At 36.2% G+C, this 21,478-nt stretch overlaps 1 protein-coding gene across 1 annotated transcript; it reads left to right on the forward strand.

The window, feature by feature from the left end:
- Positions 1-6,483: 6,483 nt before the first annotated feature.
- Positions 6,484-21,419, forward strand: LOC139728738 (NXPE family member 3-like). Its single transcript, XM_071639678.1, has 5 exons — positions 6,484-6,668; positions 11,532-12,101; positions 12,585-12,751; positions 16,765-16,820; positions 21,349-21,419. Exons 1-5 carry the CDS (start codon positions 6,498-6,500, stop codon positions 21,417-21,419), a joined length of 1,035 nt encoding a protein of 344 aa, XP_071495779.1. The 5' UTR covers positions 6,484-6,497.
- The last annotated feature ends 59 nt before the right edge of the window (positions 21,420-21,478 follow it).

Consider the following 21,478-nt stretch of genomic DNA (forward strand, 5'->3'; position numbering starts at 1 on the left):
TACAGTCCTTTTAAATATGGTTAGGCCAACAGTGCTAATGCTAATTACAGTGCTAACGATTATTAAGAAGGACATGCAAGAACGATGCCTCACAAAGTAACTAGAAGGATAGAAAAGAAGGGGGAAGGAGGTTTGCAGATAGATAAGTCGTAAAATCCTGATTGAGACCTGTTATTGTCCAGAACGCCGGACTTCGGCAAACACTGTTGAATTATTTACACTATAATTATAGGAGCAAATGACAAAGAAAAACTGCCTATGTTCACACTGGCCCGGCTGTATACTGTTGCCCTTGCACAAAAGTGAAGAATTAGTCTTTTTAAAATAATTCTTACAACATCGCACGCAACATGCACGACTGCTGTCCACCAAGTGATTAGAAAGATTTCTTATTACTTACCTTATGATTGCAGGGTTCATGTTGCAAAATTACCGGGGTCCTATGATCATTGGTTATTATTCAAACTTTTATAGTTTCTGAAGATAATCATGTGCTTTCGTGAAAAGAAAAGATGGTGAATAAAACTGAATTGAACTGAACTTCAATCTAATTCTAAAACACATACTCACACACACAACATGACCACACGACATTATTGCTCTAGGCCTATAAACATAAATTTACTTGAATAATTTTCTCACGCATGTATGCGGAAAAAGATAAATCAATATTGACTGTAATTATGCCGTCACTTTGTTTGAGATTCTCTTATTTTGGTCAGTTAGCAATGAAATACTTGAATAAATTGATCTAACTCTAACTGAAGTGTGATCTTCATGACAGAGTTAATCGAAATGACGTTGGAGGATGGAATGGGATGGGTGTGGCTGTATATTTGCGAGTCCTTTATCTCTGTTTGTAGCGTTAGTGTATGATATTATGTGCAATACTAGTATATGCTCTGTGCTTATTTCACGCGTTTGTCGTTCAGTCTATCACTTTGTTTTCGCTGTGGGCCCTATTAAAGCAAGACAACTTTTATTGGGGGGGGGGGTGCATGGGTGAATACACCGTTACATTTTACAATGGTACAGGCACTGTACAGTAATAATGTGTTTAGTCCCCAACCTTTTTTGAACTTCGATGTCCCTCACAATTTTTCATGTAATAACTATGCGATCTATATGAAACTCGGAAAAATTTTCATTTCTGTATACGACATGAATAAGAAATTGTGAGGGCATGACATCGTCAACTTGTTGATTTGACTATTCATGAGTTATGGTCAAGAAATGTTTTCCGACAGAGAATTTGAAATTCAACATGTCATATCTTTTTATTTCTTTTCCCATTTTTGTCATTTTTGTATCGTTCTGTAGGGACTATTTTTTCTCTTTCTTTGGAAGTTAATTTATATCTGGGGGGAATTTCCTCTTTAACACATGTTTCAAAGAACAAGAAGAAAGGGAAGAGAGGAAAGGTATAATAATAAGTAAAGGAAAATAATGTGAGAAAACATAGAAACATACTAAAGACATCAATTACACGTAACTACAGAAGAATATGACACGTATTCATCAGATCAGTAAACGGTCAGGTATAAGCAGAATTAGGCCTGCGCTATCAACACATTAAAACAGGGAATCTCGAGGGGGGTCGATTATGGAAAAGGCGGGTTTTCCAGTGACTTAAATGATTCCAAAGATGGGGCTCCTCGCATATAGATAAGGAGATTATTCCATGAATTGGTTGCAATAACTATGAATGCAAGCGTTCTTGGTGCGAAGTTCCGGGCAGCAGTAACTGTTGAAGGTGGGAAGTATACAGTATGTCCCCCCCCCCCCCCCCCCCGAAAAAAATAATAAATACAATCGGATATTCACATTGATAACGCCCATCTATATGCTACTTCCGGGTCTTATACATCTTATTTTGCAGAAACCCCATTCAATTTGGTTAAGTAGTCACAGAGAAATGTCTTGCAAGCAAAGCATGTCTTGAGTTTGATTCTTCCAAGTTTAGCGATTGGATGCTCCTGGAACTACATATTCATGTGTGAACACAATAGACAGAACTTGGAGGGAAGAGATTTCTGGCATGCTCTCCAAAATTCCTCATTTCTCTTTGACCACTTTAGCGAATCGAATTGGGGTTTCTGTAAGATGTGGCCAATGAGTTCAGAGTTTCATACCCTAAAATTGTATTTGCATTGATTTACTATTTTTAAAGTTATCGTTGCGGAGGGTATACTGCTGTATCTTTCTTTCTTTTTTTTTTTTGGTGGGGGACATACGGAATAGCGTGGGAGCGTAGACGTCGAGACGCAGAAGTTGATGCAGAGGATCGGAAAGAGATTAGGAATTCTGTAGGTATTAGGGGGCATTTTTTCGGATAGCTTTGTAGACAAGGAAGATGATTACAAAGACAACGCGTTCCTGTATTGGTAACCAATGAAGCGACTGGATGATTGGGGTATTCTGTTCATTAATGATTGCCTTCTCAAGAAATGATGGTTAGCGTACATAGCACGTATAAGACCGTGAGACTCGTACTTTGAAACCAGAAGCATTGATTTCACAATGCCCTTCAATCTGTACTGGGATCCATTTCTTCTATATACTCATTTGATTTCTTCATGGGGTCTCTCCCCATAATTTTTTTTTCTTTAAATGAACTATCTGTCCATTTATAAATGGCTCCAATCTCTCTTCAAATAAAGACAAAAAAAAAATAAGCTAAACTGTGTAACTATGGTTTCACAAGAAATGGATCACGCACTTACATACTAATAAACATAATACACACAGTGCATACTTACATTCTCACACATGCACACACACGCACGCGCACACATACACATACACATACACATACACATACATATACACATACACATACACATAGTACACTCAGCAAAGAAAAAAGAAAGAAAGTAAACACTTTTTCCAGTGCATATTTTTCATAGAAGATTTTGAAAAATAAAAAATCTTTGTGCCATATACCATATCAAAGGTTATTTGATTGGCTATAGACGTGGTAGGTTAATACAAAGAGAAATTTTACGCATGAGTGAATACATTCGTTCAAGTTGTCTTCCAAGGCACAAAAGTAAAAATTGCAGAACTTCGCATGAAGTGATTCATTTACAAATGCCCTTCAGCATAGCAAATATAACAAAAGACTAATTCAACACAATGAGAGAAATGAATGAATAGGAAAAATAATTTTCCGTTCCCTTTTATTTCTTTATATCGTCGAATAAGATCAAAGCTGGAAACTATAGAAGGAAAATTGGAAATTTCTGTCACCTCAAATTCAAATGTCATGGGGAGTTAGATGCAAGGGGGTAAAATGGACTTCTGGATTTGAGAAAGAGCATCAACACTTGAGAAAGAGCGAATCGCTCGAAAATTTGGGTGCCGAAATAAACTGTTTGTGAATACAGCATGAACTTGGTTTCGGTTTTGTTTGTGATGATATTATCACGCTAACACGTGGACAACGTAATTTATTATACACACACATATATATATATATATATATATATATATATATATATATATATATATATATACATACATACATATGTATATATATATATATATATATATATATATATATATATATATTACTTGTCGTGTATTTAACTATAACGTCAAAGAGATGATACCAGAGTGTGTACAAAACTGGACTGCCTGAGGCGTAATGATTTTTTTTTCTAAAGCTTAGGTTGTGATTGTAAGAGTACCTTGTCCTTGTTCATTCACCTCAGAAATGGGAAGCTTGTAGAAGGCGTGCCGGAATTTCCCTTTTTGCACTGTCATGATTACTACGCATTGCCTCAACTACGTTTGACCTGAAAGAGCAAATGTAACCGGGCATCACAAAACCAACAAAACTGTCCACCCCTTGATTTCAAGTGAGGGCTCAAAAAAAAAAAAGATATTTGTTCTGGCTTTGCGAGGTTGTCCATTCATAATCATGTTTACATGGTAATAAATTGGTTTCTTATCAGACACGCACAGTTAAAACATGGGGGTGAAGTTCAAAAACAGTTGAAATTTGATTCTAACAAATTACTCTGATCAGCTTTATCACTAGTATTTTCAGCAACTAGCTTTAAACTCTGCTTTCCTCCTAAACTAAGCCACGGTCAATCCATAAGACATCCATTTTATGGCTAGCATATTATCATAATCCCCTGCTCACGCTATCTTTAATCTGTAGTAATTATATCATTTGAATTTTTAGTGTACATTGCTCCAATTTGACGGGAATTCCTTATTTTATTTGAAGGCAATGAGAAACGTTTGTTGCAATATTCCATAAGGTTCGTTATTTCGAAGGTTCGTTAGACCGAAAATGATATAAGGTTCGTTATTCCGAAGGTTCGTTAATAAGAAAATGAAGAAATGAAGAGAAGGAGCGTAGTTATGAGCCTTCGGAATTGCAAACCTTATTTCGTTTTAAGATTAACGAACCTTGGGAATAACGAACCTTCTTTTCATTTTCTGATTTACCGAGCCTTCGGGATAACAACCCTTATCTCACTTTTGAATTAACGTACCTTCGGAATAACGAACCTTGTTTCATTTTCAGATTAACGATTCATCGATATCACAAACTCTGACCATGTACCGTTTGTCCCATACTTCGACCCTATTATAAAATGGGCTTTAGAATCTCTGCAATCTGTTTGGTCAATTGTCATGCATTGATTTTTACTGATCCACACTGAGCCATTGCGTCCGGTAAAATCCGAATACATGGCTCAAGTCTTGTATAGTAAGTGTAGTAGGTGTACCGGACGCATGATGGGGAAAATAGTTGTGTTTCATGAAATTACAGGCCCATTTTTATAAGACGAATGATTCACAGGCCTATTTCTTGGATCAGTGAGAATTGGATGTTCTCTATTAACTTTGGAACAGTCTAAAACCCACTCGCTGCGCCCGTGGGTTTAAACAGTTCCAAATTTAAACTCGTACATCCAATTCTCACCGATCCTTTCTGTCCTGTGTGTTATTTGTATACTATTATACCAGTATAATGGTTTGTGGTACATGGTATTCTCCTATTATCATGTGACATTGAGACTGGGCGTAGTCTATAGTACGTCAACAGTATTCACTCAGTTGCACGAGTGTTTGTGCAATACGTTGAACTTCTTTGTGGAGATCTATGTACATTACGAAATAAATAATCTCGGTAACTTCCCATTAACCGCACTGATGGACGACATATCATGATTTCCTACATCTCATTTACAATCCTGAAAGTCTCAATATGACCGAGCCTGATAACCATTCATACCGAAAATCAATTGTTAAAGAGATGAATGATAATAACAAAGAAGTGACACATAATTATAACATTACAACCTTGTTTGTCAACCTCCACAATTAAATTATTTGACTAACATGAGTGAATATATCACTATATAAAGTCTGATATTGATTCGCATTGTAAAAATGGGCTGTGTTTTCTGCACATCAGAAGTGCTCACAGATATTTTGATCGGTTTTCAATTTTACTTTCGTTAATCAATTCATTGTCTAAAGTACTCGACAAAGTTGTTTACAACAGGACCGACGCCTCTCTGCACAAACGAAGCATTTTAAGCAGTTTACGACTTTGGCTGTCGTCAGAAGCATAAGCATAACGCATGTCCTTCCGACTTGTATTGACCAAGTTGCTCATTCAATAAATTGACTAATCTCTCCTATACTGTTGGAATCTTTCTGGACTCCACCAAGGCCTCAGATATACGATAAACTATGGTATATTTCTCCACATAATTATATCCCTATATCCCGGAACCGAGGAAAGTCCTTGGAGTGGTTCAGGATTTCCTTTCAAATCGGAATCAATATCAACGTGAACGCGGTTCCTCTTCTTCCCAGCAGCTTATTATACTAGGGCAATTCCTTTCCGCTTACAGCTCATTTCTTTATCAGTGCTATTCAAAAATCAAAAGTCCATTGGTTTGTGTGGATGTGCATGTATCTATAATGTCCGTGTTTCTGTTTTCTTTTCTTTGTTTGTGTGCGTGTGTGTGTGTGTGTGTGTGTGATTTCGTCCTTTTGCTCTATGTCACATTGTGTTTCACACTGTGGAACACTGTTTTCTGTTAACTGCACATGCCCCTGCGAGTTCCCCTATGTGTGCGGGGAAATGTAACATTTTGACCGCACCTTGGGGGAAAAAAAAACCGCATCTATTTCAAACTGCAAGTCTGATAACGATGTGAATAATTACACGCGGATAATAGCAGCGTCGAAATTGTCCGCATCAGGCCTATACTCTGACCTCACTCCGATTTTAGGACCAAGTAATGTGGATGCTATCCGAATAATTGAATTTACGAAAGATGAAATAAAATCAGATTCCCGTGAATTTTGTTTGCATGATTTAAGTCCAGCCATAAAACCAAACTTTATCATTGTTGGTAAATTGCGTTGTTACTCTATGCCGTGTATTCTATTAAAGGTGGTTCTCAGGTGAGTCTTTTTTTTTTCGTTTGCTCAGGCGCAAGTCAGCGTCATAAATTGAACGGATGGGAATTACAAAGAGTTTCTCCGCTGTATTCATCACCATTATGGTAGCTATGGTTGCCACCATGATACTGACAGGGCCATACTTAAGGACAAAGCAAACAGATGTAATAGTCATCGCCCCATTTGACGGCTTCAGGAAAACGGTAAACAACGTTACCAACGTCGTGAAGGTATATGACATCGAATCTACCTGATTGTTACAACATTCGTATGTATAATACACACATACATATATATATTTTTTTTCATTGGTGAATAAGAGTTTCAGATTGTTTAATGTGATTTACATATGTATATGTATATATATATATATATATATATATATATATATATGTATATATATATATATAAGTAACAAAGCTGCAACAAAGTTTATGCTGTATTCACCAACGGTTTATTTCTTCACACAAATTTTCGAGCGTCTCGCCGCCCTTTCTCAAGTGTTGATACTGAGAGAACAATAACAAAATTAAGCCATAACAATATATTGCAACCGTGTTACCAAGGATGCGCGCTTTAACGCATCAATGCTAGGCATTCTAACACCCAGCGCGCATCCTGGCAACAGTGCAATGTTACGTCATAATGAAATGACAATGAGTATAAAGCATACATGAAAAAACTTGGCACGACTGATACAGAAGTAATTCCTCTGAATACGCAGCTGCAGTGGTAATGTAAAAGCAGTGCAGTATTTCTTTCAAAATTCAACATACACATAAATTTCTTGGAACCAGTCTTTTTTCCACTCCATGTAACCATGTTGTCTTACTTATCTTTTTTCCAGTTTTTTTTCCATTCCATTTCTTGGAACCAGTCTTTTTTCCACTCCGAGACGTATTGTGACGTATCTATCTAATCAAAAGAAGAAAAATATGATTTTTCACGTATTTCATATTCATGCTATAGTCTCAGATTATTTAAAGACTATCTACTCACCAGAATTTGGAAGTTAATGTATGTGTATGCTGAAGTTTGAAAGGAATAGTAAACTGCTTGCACATATTTTGCATAACCATCAGTGTGACGATTCAGTTTGATTTTAAAAAATCGAATGTTTATATTAATCATGATAATTTCAGATTATGTAAAGATTATCTATACACTAGAATTAAAGTTAATTTATGTGTATGTTGAATTTTGAAAGAAATAATGCACTGCTTTTACATTACCACTGCAGCTGCGTATTCAGAGGAATTACTTCTGTATCAGTCGTGCCAAGTTTTTTCATGTATGCTTTATACTCATTGTCATTTCATTATGACGTAACATTGCACTGTTGCCAGGATGCGCGCTGGGTGTTAGGATGCCTAGCATTGATGCGTTAAAGCGCGCATCCTTGGTAACACGGTTGCAATATATTGTTATGGCTTAATTTTGTTATTGTTCTCTCAGTATCAACACTTGAGAAAGGGCGGCGAGACGCTCGAAAATTTGTGTGAAGAAATAAACCGTTGGTGAATACAGCATGAACTTTGTTGCAGCTTTATTACTTATCTTTTTATCTTGCCAACACGTGGACTACCTTATCAACATGTATATATATATATATATATATATATATATATATATATATATATATAATGTATGCGTGGGTGTGCGTGTGTGTGTGTGTGAAGGCAGACTCTGTCGCCAAATAAAGCATACAACTTGAAGAATGGACAGCCTTATAGAGAAAAGCAAAGAAACATGTATGAGCGTAGATTTTATGATATAATTATGTTGCATCATTATTATTGTATTCTCTCTCCACCTTAGTAATTCCTGGGTTTATTGCGGTGATAAGAATGCATTGTTTGGGTACATTATACTTAAGGGGGTATGAGCTGAGTGCTGATGTGGGCGTGTTTACTCAGTAAGCTATGTGTATTTAGGATAAAAAGCCTGACTGTGTTTGCTGAACGTTCATAGTTTAATTTGTTCGGACAAGGAATGGCACATTTTACCTGCAATGGTCCGCGGTGACGCACAGATCTTTATGGGCAAGGAGTACCTTCCGGGTGGGTTGTTACAGTTTTGGTTGAGATGGGGCTTCAAGTTTCCATTATTTTTGTGAGATAGCGACAAACCTCTCATGAAATATAAAAGAGCATTTGATTCTAAGAGGGTGTCAAAGTTTATTTGATGAAAATTGTTTGTAAAATGGCCGAAATATGAAATAAATACAAAAAAAAAACAAAAAAAACAAAACCCAAGATCAAAATAAAACGTGGTACCTACGTCTTAAAGGGTCGCTTTGTTTTATACTTTGCTTTCGGATATGTCAGTCATTTTAAAACCGAATTTCATCAAATAAACTTTGAATTCCTTTTCGAATTCTATGCTCTTTGACAATTTATAAAGTGTTTTCTTAGTATCCTGCAAAAAGCTAAAAGCTGAATCATCATCTCAACCAATACTATGCCATCTCTTTAAGGCTATTAAAGACAATTGCGATGTTTGAGTTACGAGTGTATATTGCAATTTTGGGATGGGATTCATCCCGAAATAATCATTATGGTTAACAATGTGCTGAGGTAACATGGATTAAGTGGAATGATGTGACAGAAAGCAGACTATGCGTGAGTTATGAGGCGAGGGCATCGAACTTTCAGAATCTCATCTACTAATTTGCGTAGTGGATGTGATTTGTTGCCACCAATGTCCCTATTCCGGATTAATTGCTTTTCAAAAGGGAAATTCCCAGCCCAATTACTAATTAGTCTGAGACAAAAGAGTAAAATGTTGCAAACACAACGGTGGAAATTTGATCCAAATCGGGTTAAAAATAAAGCAATTTTGAAATTTAAAATATTCTTTCAGTTTTGCAGAACAGTTCTCGAACAGTTCATAAGAATTTGCAAATAAGTGAGCGCGGGCTTATGATGGTATCGTCTAAAATTCTGACTTGATTATGAAAAAAAAACAGATAAAAATACATTTTTGCTATAAAAGCGTAAAATGATAGTCACGATAAAAAAGAAAATGACAGTATCAAGTACAATTTTGCAATTCCATTAGATCTAACTATCAACTGGTAGGCCTACTGAAATTTTAATGGACTCAGTCTAGGACCTCTCTACAATAACTATCACAATTCATGTCTTTTGATATAAATTGTATGATCACTCAGCACAATTCCTTGGCTATACACTTGATGACGTCAAAATTATGATCCGCCAGACATGCCAGCTAAATCAGGATTTGAGACTGTTCAAACTAAAATCTGAAAATATTAAGTTTTTATTCACAAAATTTATTGCGATGACATCGGCTCACTATTTGCATAATTACATTGACTGTTCAGGAACTGTTTTCGTGAAAAAAAAAGAGTCTTCACAATTCAAAATCGTCCTTAATCCTTCTCCGACTTTGATCGAATTTTCACAGTTTCTTTTCAGACACCTTTTGAGTGGGTTGTGGAGGCATTCGTTGTGAGTTCTCTCGTGGAGACATTATACAGGCATAACATCGTATATTTAATGACAATGTTTGATTTGTTTATAGTTTATTACGGTCTAATTTGATGTCAGTAATCTGGGGCAAATCATTTCAAAATAGGGTCCCTTTTTTTTTTGGGGGGGGGGGTGTTTTTTCAAAGTAAACACAACATTAACAACATACTTTCTTTGAAAGATCTAACCCTTAATTAACCCTAACACCTTGATTTTGTTAATAATTATGTTTCCAGAGTACGGGACTGAAAAAAAAATGGTTTCCCACATGAGAAGGGCACTTGCTCATCTCTTCCTTGGCTTGAAACCGCTAGTTTTAGGACAGATCGAAGTGTGGTACTGCATACTAACAGTTACGACTAATTCTGATAAAAAAATCCACGTTCTGCTTTTTCGATTTTGTTGTCTCCATTGATTTTGAATCAACTTGAATAATTTCACAGTGACCTTTTCTATAACAGTAAGAAGGAAAATTATATAACGTCCATACACGATATGGAAACCTGTTGAATGTCGATTGATTGATACGTGTGGACATGCGTGTTTCTTTCGACAAATGATAGGCATGGGAAAGATAAATGCGTTATAACATTGAAAGTAAAAGAAATATACAATGGGAAATATTTGGAAGTTTTTCGATGTAGGCCAATGCTATTTACCCTGCGGAAAAAAAAACACCAACGAAAACAAACAAACAAACACTACCCGATATGGCAGGTAAAATGACAGGGAATGCGCATATACGCGACAAAACGGAAGATGCGGGGATCTTTTTTTTAAAGCAGTGGACATAAGTGCGACTTGCCATATTCGTCTCTGAGTGGGGATAGCGGAAGTGTATGGGCGGCGAGGACGGATAGCATAATATTATGACCAAAATCCCGGAGTATAGCCGGAGTGCTGGGAGCGAGCATTTACTTTAGCTACAATTTACCGGAGTGACACTGCGCAGTTTTGTTTTTGTTTTTGTTTTAATCCACTTCTCTTGGTGTTTTCGAATTCGGGTTTTCGCTCACATACCAGCATTTGCCTAGCAACTTGGAACATCACAAGACTGGGGGAAAACAGTCTGCGGCTTTAGTGATTATAACATTAGTATGACCACTCGTCTTGTAATGCCCTTGTATCCATCATCATTTTATTTCGATCATGACACAGGGAAAAGCAGATAGAGAATATGAACAGATATTCAGGAGGTGGGATGAAAGAATCATTGACAAAAATATCTGTCTAAATAATCAGGTTTTAAATGAAAAAGAGAGGACAAGCTGAGAACATCTCGAAGCCTGGCTCTTATCAAATAGCAATTGGCCAGCATATATAAATTATAGATCACTCCAAGAACGATGCATTTGTGGCACAGTAAGTAGAATTACTAGTAATAGAAGGTCAAAGTTTATCACCACGATCACAGGTATTTCTGTATTTTTGGTCCTTGTGTACCTTAGAAGTAAAGTAAAGTAGATAGTGTAGAATTTTATGTTCAGAAGCAGAAGTATAGGCCTGTAGTAATGTAAACAACTTGGTGCATATCAGCATATTCGTGGTCATAATTACAGCATTTTATTAAATTCTCGTTGTTATTTTTACTGCAATCAGTCACTAAAGGTACGTGCACATGGAGAAGCCTTCGCTGGCCAAAGGACGGTGCCTCACCCGTTTTGCCCAGGTCGAAACGTCAGTAGTAGGAGTATGCATATAGAAGAGTACGATCATCCCCAGAATGCTTCTTGGCAAAATGCCTCCGATATTACTAGTGGGTCGTTCTCGTCCTTCGCGGTAAGGAGGAAGCACGACAAATTCCGCGTCTGCGACGAGCTTGAACTCGTCATCCAAGCGAGGGACGGCTTGAACCGGACGAAGACCTACGGCGGGGATTATTTTCGGGCGAAAATTTCCACCAAAAACAAAACTTTTGCGGCCAGTTCATCGACTGACGGAGAGGTGATCGACCATGGTAATGGGACGTACTCTGCCCTTTTCACTCTCAAGTGGGCCGGAGTCGTCAACTTCGAAGTCACGCTCGTTCACCCGAGCGAGGCCATAGACGTCCTTCGAAGAATACGAGCAGAGGGGTTCATAGATGCAGCCTATCTTGGAGGATTCAGAGCTAAGGGCTCATCGAAGGAAGTTTCAACCTTGTGTCACACCACTTTGCCGGATGAGCTTGTAAGAGAATAGATGAATGCACTAATTGTTCTTCTAGCAGGTCTTTGACAGCAAAAACTATTTGATTGTGATTGCTGTCATTGTTTAAATGAAACTGGAAAGGTCAGGGCAAAATAAATCCGGTAGTAGCCAAAACCGTCCTTCATTTCTTTCGCTAATTCCTCAGCAGCAGCTTTGGGGTTTTTCTTGATAGTAATAACATGATAATGAATTTGTCATGTAATTCATTGTGTTGCCATGCATGTGTCTTTTCCTTTCTTGCTGCACTAATAACCCTTGCAGTATTGTTGTGGAACCGAGGGTAAGCCAGCACAAGGTTGTTAACTTGCTGTTATTAGCTGTCTGTGAAAGCTAAGTTTAGGGCTTATGCATATGACTGTTATTTAAATTAGTTTTTAAGTGGTACTCAACGGGGCTGTGACATGTAGGTTTAGATACTTCAACAAATATCACGATCACATATTTTCACGGTCTGTTCAAAAGGGTCCACTTTGTAATTTCACCGATGAGAAATCAGGCTTTCCATGGTTCTGTCAGAAGCCTCAAAACCTGTCCTGCGCAAATTATTTCGGACATCGGGGACGCAACGGCAACGAAGTATGGAATCTAACATCCTTTAATGAAGCACACAGCATTCTACCTTTTTCGAAGTAAGTCATGACAGCATTAAAGCCATTTGTCAATCAAATCAAATTACATTTTAAAAGAAAAAAAATCGCATGTATATGTATGACATACCCTAGATGAACAGTGTAATAGCATGCATAATCTTTCCGAGTTAAATTATCTTGATGTTCATGGTAATGATCGATCAAATTACCTAAGGCATATCTTCCCGATTTGCACGTCAAGAAATGGTCCACGGAATTATTACAGATACGTTTCCTAGAATCATAAAGGGTGGGAAATAATTAATGCCACAATTAATACGTTAATCACAGCTAGCGGACAAAATGTACGACATGCTAAAAAATTTACGACATCCGAAAGACTTTAATGAAATACTTCAACGGTTTGATAACACTGAGCATAAAGATTCTGCGGTTCGGCATCTAGGACACTAGCAAAATGTAACATAATCAGCATATTAAGAAATGCAATGTAAGCATCATGATGCCTGTAAAATGAGATCCTGTTACAAAATAATGTATATACCAACATTCAGCGAATCATATTTGTGAATGTTCTAACTTTTTCATGTTTGCCTCGTGTGATGGTGAGCAACATTTCCTTACATATCTTTCTGGTGTCACACCTCCAAACTGGTTTGAGGTCAGATGGGCCTTCAGGTTTCCATCTTTTGTGTGTGTGTGTGTGTGTGTGAGATAATGAGAAACCTCCAATGAATTATTAGCGATTGAGCATACAATTCTGCAAGTTTATTTGATGAAAATTCGTTTTGAAATGGCTGAGATATCCAAAAACAAAGAGGTCCTATTCAAAGATCTGATACACCTTTTATACACTGTAAAAACATGGGTGTTAGATTTAACACCACGGGTGTTAAATCTAACACCGATCAAACTTCAATAAAGGACCACACCCACAGGTGTTAAAAATGCACTGTGATGGTGTTGAAAAGTGTTCACCTGACACCTCGTGGTGTTAATTTGACACTGTACCCGGTGTTATTTTGACACTGTACTGGTGTTAATTCAAAAATGACACCACATGGTGTTGATTTGATATTTGTTGGTGTTAATATCAATGGTTTAACACCCGTCCAGCTTCAATAAGAGACCACACCAGCTGGTGTTACTTTGGTGTAAATTTATTTTCACATTTTTTCAAAAATCTAGTATTTTAATGTAAAATTCTTGATCGTCTTGTTTAAATTAAAAATCAACAAGAAGTGCAGTTACTAAGAAACTCTTCAAAAAACAGTTTAAAATTTGGAAATGACACCCGTAGGTGTTAATTTAACACCATAAATGAGCACCGAAAATGTAACACCAGCTCGGTGTTCACTATTTAACACCGGACTTTTTGCAGTGTAACAACCATTTTGTTTTCCTTTGTGTTTGGAAATCTCAGGCATTTCAAAACAATTTTTCATCAAATAAACTTTGCACTTCCCTTAAGATTGTATGTTCGTTAATATTTCATAATTATGAGGGGTTTCTATCTATCTTCCCAAAAGTTTAAATCTGAATTCCCCGTTTCAACTAATACTGTAACGACCCTTTAAGATAATTTTAACAGCATACCATTATTTTATAAACGAAGCAATATCGATCCGAGCTATTCATATCTCACGTCAACGCCTAATGACTCCATATCGAGTGAGAACATGATATAAAAATCCCATTCTCTTCTTTGAGCTTGCACCGGAATTAACTGCTTTGTAAACACATGGAATACTTGTGCCATTATAACAGGAAAATGTAACTTTTTTTGTAGTCATATTGAATGAAAATTGAACCGCTTCATTCTTTTGAGTAGTGATTCGCCGCGTCTATTACAGTTAAGTTGACGCTTTGGTATGTATATAATTTTACATGAAAAAAAAATAAACATTGAAGAACTTAATTTACCAACGTTTGTACACTGCAAAAAGTCCGGTGTTAAATAGTGAACACCGAGCTGGTGTTAAATTTTCGGTGCTCATTTATGGTGTTATTTCCAAATTTTAAATTGTTTTTTGAAGAGTTTCTTAGTAACTGCACTTCTTGTTGATTCTTAATTTAAACAAGACGATCAAGAATTTTACATTAAAATACTAGATTTTTGAAAAAATGTGAAAATAAATTTACAGCAAAGTAACACCAGCTCGTGTGGTCCCTTATTGAAGCTGGACGGGTGTTAAACCATTGATATTAACACCAACAAATATAAATCAACACCATGTGGTGTCATTTTTGAATTAACACCAGTACAGTGTCAAAATAACACCAGGTACAGTGTCAAATTAACACCACGAGGTGTCAGGTGAACACTTTTCAACACCATCACAGTGCATTTCTAACACCTGTGGGTGTGGTCCTCTATTGAAGTTTGATCGGTGTTAGATTTAACACCCGTGGTGTTGAATCTAACACCGATGTTTTTACAGTGTAGAATCTCTTAGTTGCCATTCTTTACCGTTTTTTGTTTGATATTCTACATAAATCTCTGTTGAATAGCCTTTGAGACAAAATTTCGTAAGATAGAGAAAAAAACTTTAACCATCCATCCCTTCCGTAATGTGTACTCTGCTCTTAACTAAAAATTTTTAGCTAGTGTTTGGGAGACACTGCAACCACTAACCTGTATTATTACAGAATAGAAACTGTTTTTAAAGACCTATTTCATGTGGTTTTTTCCTGTTACATGTTATTCTGCCCAATAACCCTTGTAAAAGTTTTTGTAATTCATCCAATAGAAAAATCGAATACAGACAAAATAGTAATAAATGCAATAAAGTATGTTACCTTGATATTTGATTTTGCATATTGCGATCTGTATCACTTTGCAGAGAAGAAGTATATTTGTATTTTTATTTCTTGTTCTTTGATGAAAGATTGACAAAAATATTGAAATGAAATGAAATGAAATGGAATGAAAGGAAACGAAATAAAATGGAATGAAATGTAGAGAAAAAATGGAATGAAATTAAACGAACCGAAATCAAATGAAACGAAGCGATGACACACAAAGAACTCTTGCATCAGTCATCGAGAAATGAGTATCTTTTCGAGAGAAAAAAGAATGAAATACAAATTATTAACACCAAGACAAGAATAGCGGTGTATGTGTAACAAAATGTTATTAGAAAAATATGCATGGAATATTTCATTAAATCTCATTTTAATTTCATATGTCCAATGACCAACAAAACTAAGATTAGTGTGTAGCTTATACACTGTAACTTTAAAAATGGTGAATCAATCGAAATACAATTTCAGGGTAGGAAACTATAACTTATTGCCCACATCTTACAGAACACCCCATTCGATTTGCTTCAGTTGTCAAAGAGAAATGAGAAATTTTGGAGAGCATGTCAGAATTCTCTTCCCTCCAAGTTCTGTCTATTTTGTTAACACATACATTAATATGGAGTTCCAAGAGCATCCAAGTGCTAAACTTGGAAGAATCAGACTCAAGACATGCTTTACGACAATTCACATTTCTCTGTGACCGCTTAACCAAATTGAATGGGGTTCTCTGAAAAAAAAAAGCTAAGATGTCGTATTTCAAGACCCTGAAGTAGCATCTAGACGGTTTAATCATATTGGATGTTATCAATGCGAAAATCCCATTGTATCGTTTTGGGACATTCTGTATATACACATATACGTAATCAATGCAACCCGTTTCCTCTACTGAAGAATGATAATGAGTAAGGAAATAGTGGTCATATACTGTGACACTAAAGTATCAAAAAAACGTTAGTGAAAGTGATGAGGACTGTGAAAAGCTTGGCTTGTAATTTAAAATCTCCTCAATTCATCAATGAATGATGATACAAACCTCCTGACTCGGGAATTTCCACATATTTATCAGGTTTATCACTTTAGTCGCAATGATACATTACGTTGATGCTTTATGTCTGCTTGTTTGTACTCTTTATTTTTTTCGGGGATGGGGGTCGTGTTTTTCCTCTTGTCGGTCTTGTGAGTAATCGTTGGGGTCTTTCGTTTGGTATTTCAAAAGAATTATGAATTTCATCTCCTCTTCATTACAGGGCTGAAGTCCCAGTTTCTGGCGACATGACGTCGATAATAGTCGGATACGAACCAGGTAAGACTACACTGCAAAAACAATGGTGTTAAATCCAACACCATGGGTGTTGATTTTAACACTTTCCCGGTATCTATATCGGAAAACACCGGTTGGTGTTATTTAACACCAAGTTCTGGAATTAAACAATTCAATCCTACTCTTGGTGTTGCAATTCAATTCTGTTTTTGGTGTTAAAGAAGAGTCCAACACCAATCTTTGGTGTTGCAATTTAATTCTGTTTTTGGTGTTAAAAAAAAATCCAACACCAATGTTTGGTGTTGCAATTTAATTCTGTTTTTGGTGTAAAAAACAAGATTCCAACACCAATTTTTGGTGTTGCAATTCAATTCTATTTTTGGTGTTAAAAAGAAAAAAAAAAGAAAGATTCCAACACCAATCTTTGGTGTTGCAATTCAATTCTATTTTCGGTGATAAAATTTAACACCATTATTTTAACAACAGTGATATGCAGAATTCAACCCCAAATTGTTGTTAAAACAAAAACCAACGATTTAGCACCAACAATTCAATCCAACTCACTCTATCAATGCATTAGAATCAAACACAGAAATTCATTACACATTACACATAGAGAAGGGAAAAGGAACAAACCAAATTATCTTGACAAACAAAACTTGGTTCTTGTTTAGTCAAGAAACTGGAAAAAGGAATTATCATGATGAACAATACACAACTTACACCTAAAGAATACAACTTGTATTCTACATCTGGATCAAGAGAAGAAAATGTTAAAATGTACAAAGTTTTGCCCAATTTGGGAGCCACCCTGTATACTAAAGTAGTTAAAGGAAAAAAATATGCATGTGGGTATTTCTATTTATATGGGTACCAAAGTATGACCTCAAATTGGTTAATACGTAATGAAACTAAGCTGTTTTGTACTGTGTTATACCTAAGATAAAAGCCAATAATCATTACACTCACAAACACTCGCATATTTCTTTGGTAACATGTTCATTCACAATTAGCCCCTAAATGTTTCATGTGTAACATGAACATGACATCACATGATATCACACAATTACTCCTGGTACCCATATGAAAAGAAATACCCATGTAGGTACTTGGTTGTCTTGAGTCTCTTTCTCATTTTTTTTTTCCTCAACCAAGTTAACAAAAAGCTATTTGTACATCAAAACATGCATTTTCCTTTCTCTTTTTCCTCCAGGAAATAAGCAACAACAAATCAATCTGTGCATTTCCAAATCCTTGGCTTTCATGCACATGCATCATAAATTTGCTTTTCCCGAAAGAAAAAAAGATGGAAAATATTACATATATTACATTACAAAAATATTATAAAATTTTTCAGTGCACACTTGGTCAGGATGTTCAAAAGGAAAAATGTACCAAAAATTAGTACACTCTTTAAGATTAAATTAATGATCGGCGGCCAAGATCTGGAGGGGGGGGGGGGGGGGGGGCTACAGATAAATATAGCCCGGGCTACATAGGGTTAACAAGAGTCCACAATATCTTATTGATTGAAGTTATTTTTGCACATTTTGTTACCATTTACCAAAACCATACATAACATCGGCTCTACAGGTCTAAATTACTTGAAAAGAACATGCCTTGGTGCCACGTACTTCCTCGAGTCTGTGTTTGACAAATTTGTCATTCAAGTTAACAAAAAGCTATTTGTACATCAAAACATGCATTTTCCTTTCTCTTTTTCCTCCAGGAAATAAGCAACAACAAATCAATCTGTGCATTTCCAAATCCTTGGCTTTCATGCACATGCATCATAAATTTGCTTTTCCTGAAAGAAAAAAAGATGGAAAATATTACATATATTACATTACAAAAATATTATAAAATTTTTCAGTGCACACTTGGTCAGGATGTTCAAAAGGAAAAATGTACCAAAAATTAGTACTCTTTAAGATTAAATTAATGATCGGCGGCCAAGATCTGGGGGGGGGGGGGGGGCTACAGATAAATATAGCCCGGGCTACATAGGGTTAACAAGAGTCCACAATATCTTATTGATTGAAGTTATTTTTGAACATTTTGTTACCATTTACAAAAACCATACATAACATCGGCTCTACAGGTCTAAATTACTTGAAAAGAACATGCCTTGGTGCCACGTACTTCCTCGAGTCTGTGTTTGACAAATTTGTCATTCAAGTTAACAAAAAGCTATTTGTACATCAAAACATGCATTTTCCTTTCTCTTTTTCCTCCAGGAAATAAGCAACAACAAATCAATCTGTGCATTTCCAAATCCTTGGCTTTCATGCACATGCATCATAAATTTGCTTTTCCCGAAAGAAAAAAAGATGGAAAATATTACATATATTACATTACAAAAATATTATAAAATTTTTCAGTGCACACTTGGTCAGATGTTCAAAAGGAAAAATGTACCAAAAATTAGCATTCTTTAAGATTAAATTAATGATCGGCGGCCAAGATCTGGAGGGGGGGGGGGGGGCTACAGATAAATATAGCCCGGGCTACATAGGGTTAACAAGAGTCCACAATATCTTATTGATTGAAGTTATTTTTGCACATTTTGTTACCATTTACCAAAACCATACATAACATCGGCTCTACAGGTCTAAATTACTTGAAAAGAACATGCCTTGGTGCCACGTACTTCCTCGAGTCTGTGTTTGACAAATTTGTCATTCAAGTTAACAAAAAGCTATTTGTACATCAAAACATGCATTTTCCTTTCTCTTTTTCCTCCAGGAAATAAGCAACAACAAATCAATCTGTGCATTTCCAAATCCTTGGCTTTCATGCACATGCATCATAAATTTGCTTTTCCTGAAAGAAAAAAAGATGGAAAATATTACATATATTACATTACAAAAATATTATAAAATTTTTCAGTGCACACTTGGTCAGGATGTTCAAAAGGAAAAATGTACCAAAAATTAGTACTCTTTAAGATTAAATTAATGATCGGCGGCCAAGATCTGGGGGGGGGGGGGGGCTACAGATAAATATAGCCCGGGCTACATAGGGTTAACAAGAGTCCACAATATCTTATTGATTGAAGTTATTTTTGAACATTTTGTTACCATTTACAAAAACCATACATAACATCGGCTCTACAGGTCTAAATTACTTGAAAAGAACATGCCTTGGTGCCACGTACTTCCTCGAGTCTGTGTTTGACAAATTTGTCATTCAAGTTAACAAAAAGCTATTTGTACATCAAAACATGCATTTTCCTTTCTCTTTTTCCTCCAGGAAATAAGCAACAACAAATCAATCTGTGCATTTCCAAATCCTTGGCTTTCATGCACATGCATCATAAATTTGCTTTTCCCGAAAGAAAAAAAGATGGAAAATATTACATATATTACATTACAAAAATATTATAAAATTTTTCAGTGCACACTTGGTCAGATGTTCAAAAGGAAAAATGTACCAAAAATTAGCATTCTTTAAGATTAAATTAATGATCGGCGGCCAAGATCTGGGGGGGGGGGGGGGGCTACAGATAAATATAGCCCGGGCTACATAGGGTTAACAAGAGTCCACAATATCTTATTGATTGAAGTTATTTTTGAACATTTTGTTACCATTTACCAAAACCATACATAACATCGGCTCTACAGGTCTAAATTACTTGAAAAGAACATGCCTTGGTGCCACGTACTTCCTCGAGTCTGTGTTTGACAAATTTGTCATTAAATCTAGTGGTTTGTAGTCAACAAGTTCCTTTTGATTCTTGACAACATGACCACGTGGAAAACTTATTTCTACTGTAAAGGCATGATAGTGTGAATTATAATGCAATGTATCTAGCAAGAGAAGTACAAAAAAAATGTCATTGTTGTGTACAATGATATGCTCTATTTGACCAAACAGTGGAAGCTCATCGACATCATGGCAGACCAAAAGAGACAACTGATAATGTGTACCATACACTTTAACCCAATTGGCATCAAAGACTTCAGAAGAGAGTTCCTCTACTTGGAGTTTCTCTTGCACAGTCTGTCTAATATTTTCATCTAAATCTGACAATAAAAGTGAAGTACCTGGCCCAACCTCGAGACACTCCAAAGGATGGTTTGACTGAAGATGGAACGTTAGTGCTGTCTGATGTTTCTTTGCAAGTGATTTACATATGTTTTTGTAATTACATACAGATTCTGCAACACGGCCAAAATAGTGATGTTTCGCTTCGTACCGCATACACCATACATGTACGAGTGGCCCAACTTCTCTCAAACATGTAGCATAATGCACCATGAAATGATGCTTTGGCAACAACCTATTGGCAGGAAATGTTTTTTGAAAGTGTGTGTGATGTTCTTCAGTGAGAACAGACAACTGGGCTATCAAGCCTGCTGTTAATTGGGGAGCAAAAATAATATCCATACAATCTAGTAATCTTAGCAGCAGTTCCCAGTAGACGTTTCCTTCTTCAATGTCATGAGCTATGATGAATGGAAGATTTCTTATCAAGCACCAAGCCTGCATTGCCTTTTGACCCACATCATTGCCAGCTGTTCTCAGTTTAATGTAGGATGGTTTGTTCTTGTTATCTGTACGGTTTAAGCAATGGCTGGCAACTCTCTGATTCAGTTCATCATGGCCGGGTCAAGAGTGGTGGTTGCCTTTCATAGATGAAATATTCTAGTACAAGTTTCAGCTCATACTGAACTATGCCTTCCAACAGATCATGCATT

Source organism: Diadema antillarum, unplaced genomic scaffold (assembly GCF_040938485.1).
Source record: "Diadema antillarum isolate AM-2024a unplaced genomic scaffold, OU_Dant_1.0 seq00000195_RagTag, whole genome shotgun sequence".
Classification (NCBI taxonomy): domain Eukaryota; kingdom Metazoa; phylum Echinodermata; class Echinoidea; order Diadematoida; family Diadematidae; genus Diadema; species Diadema antillarum.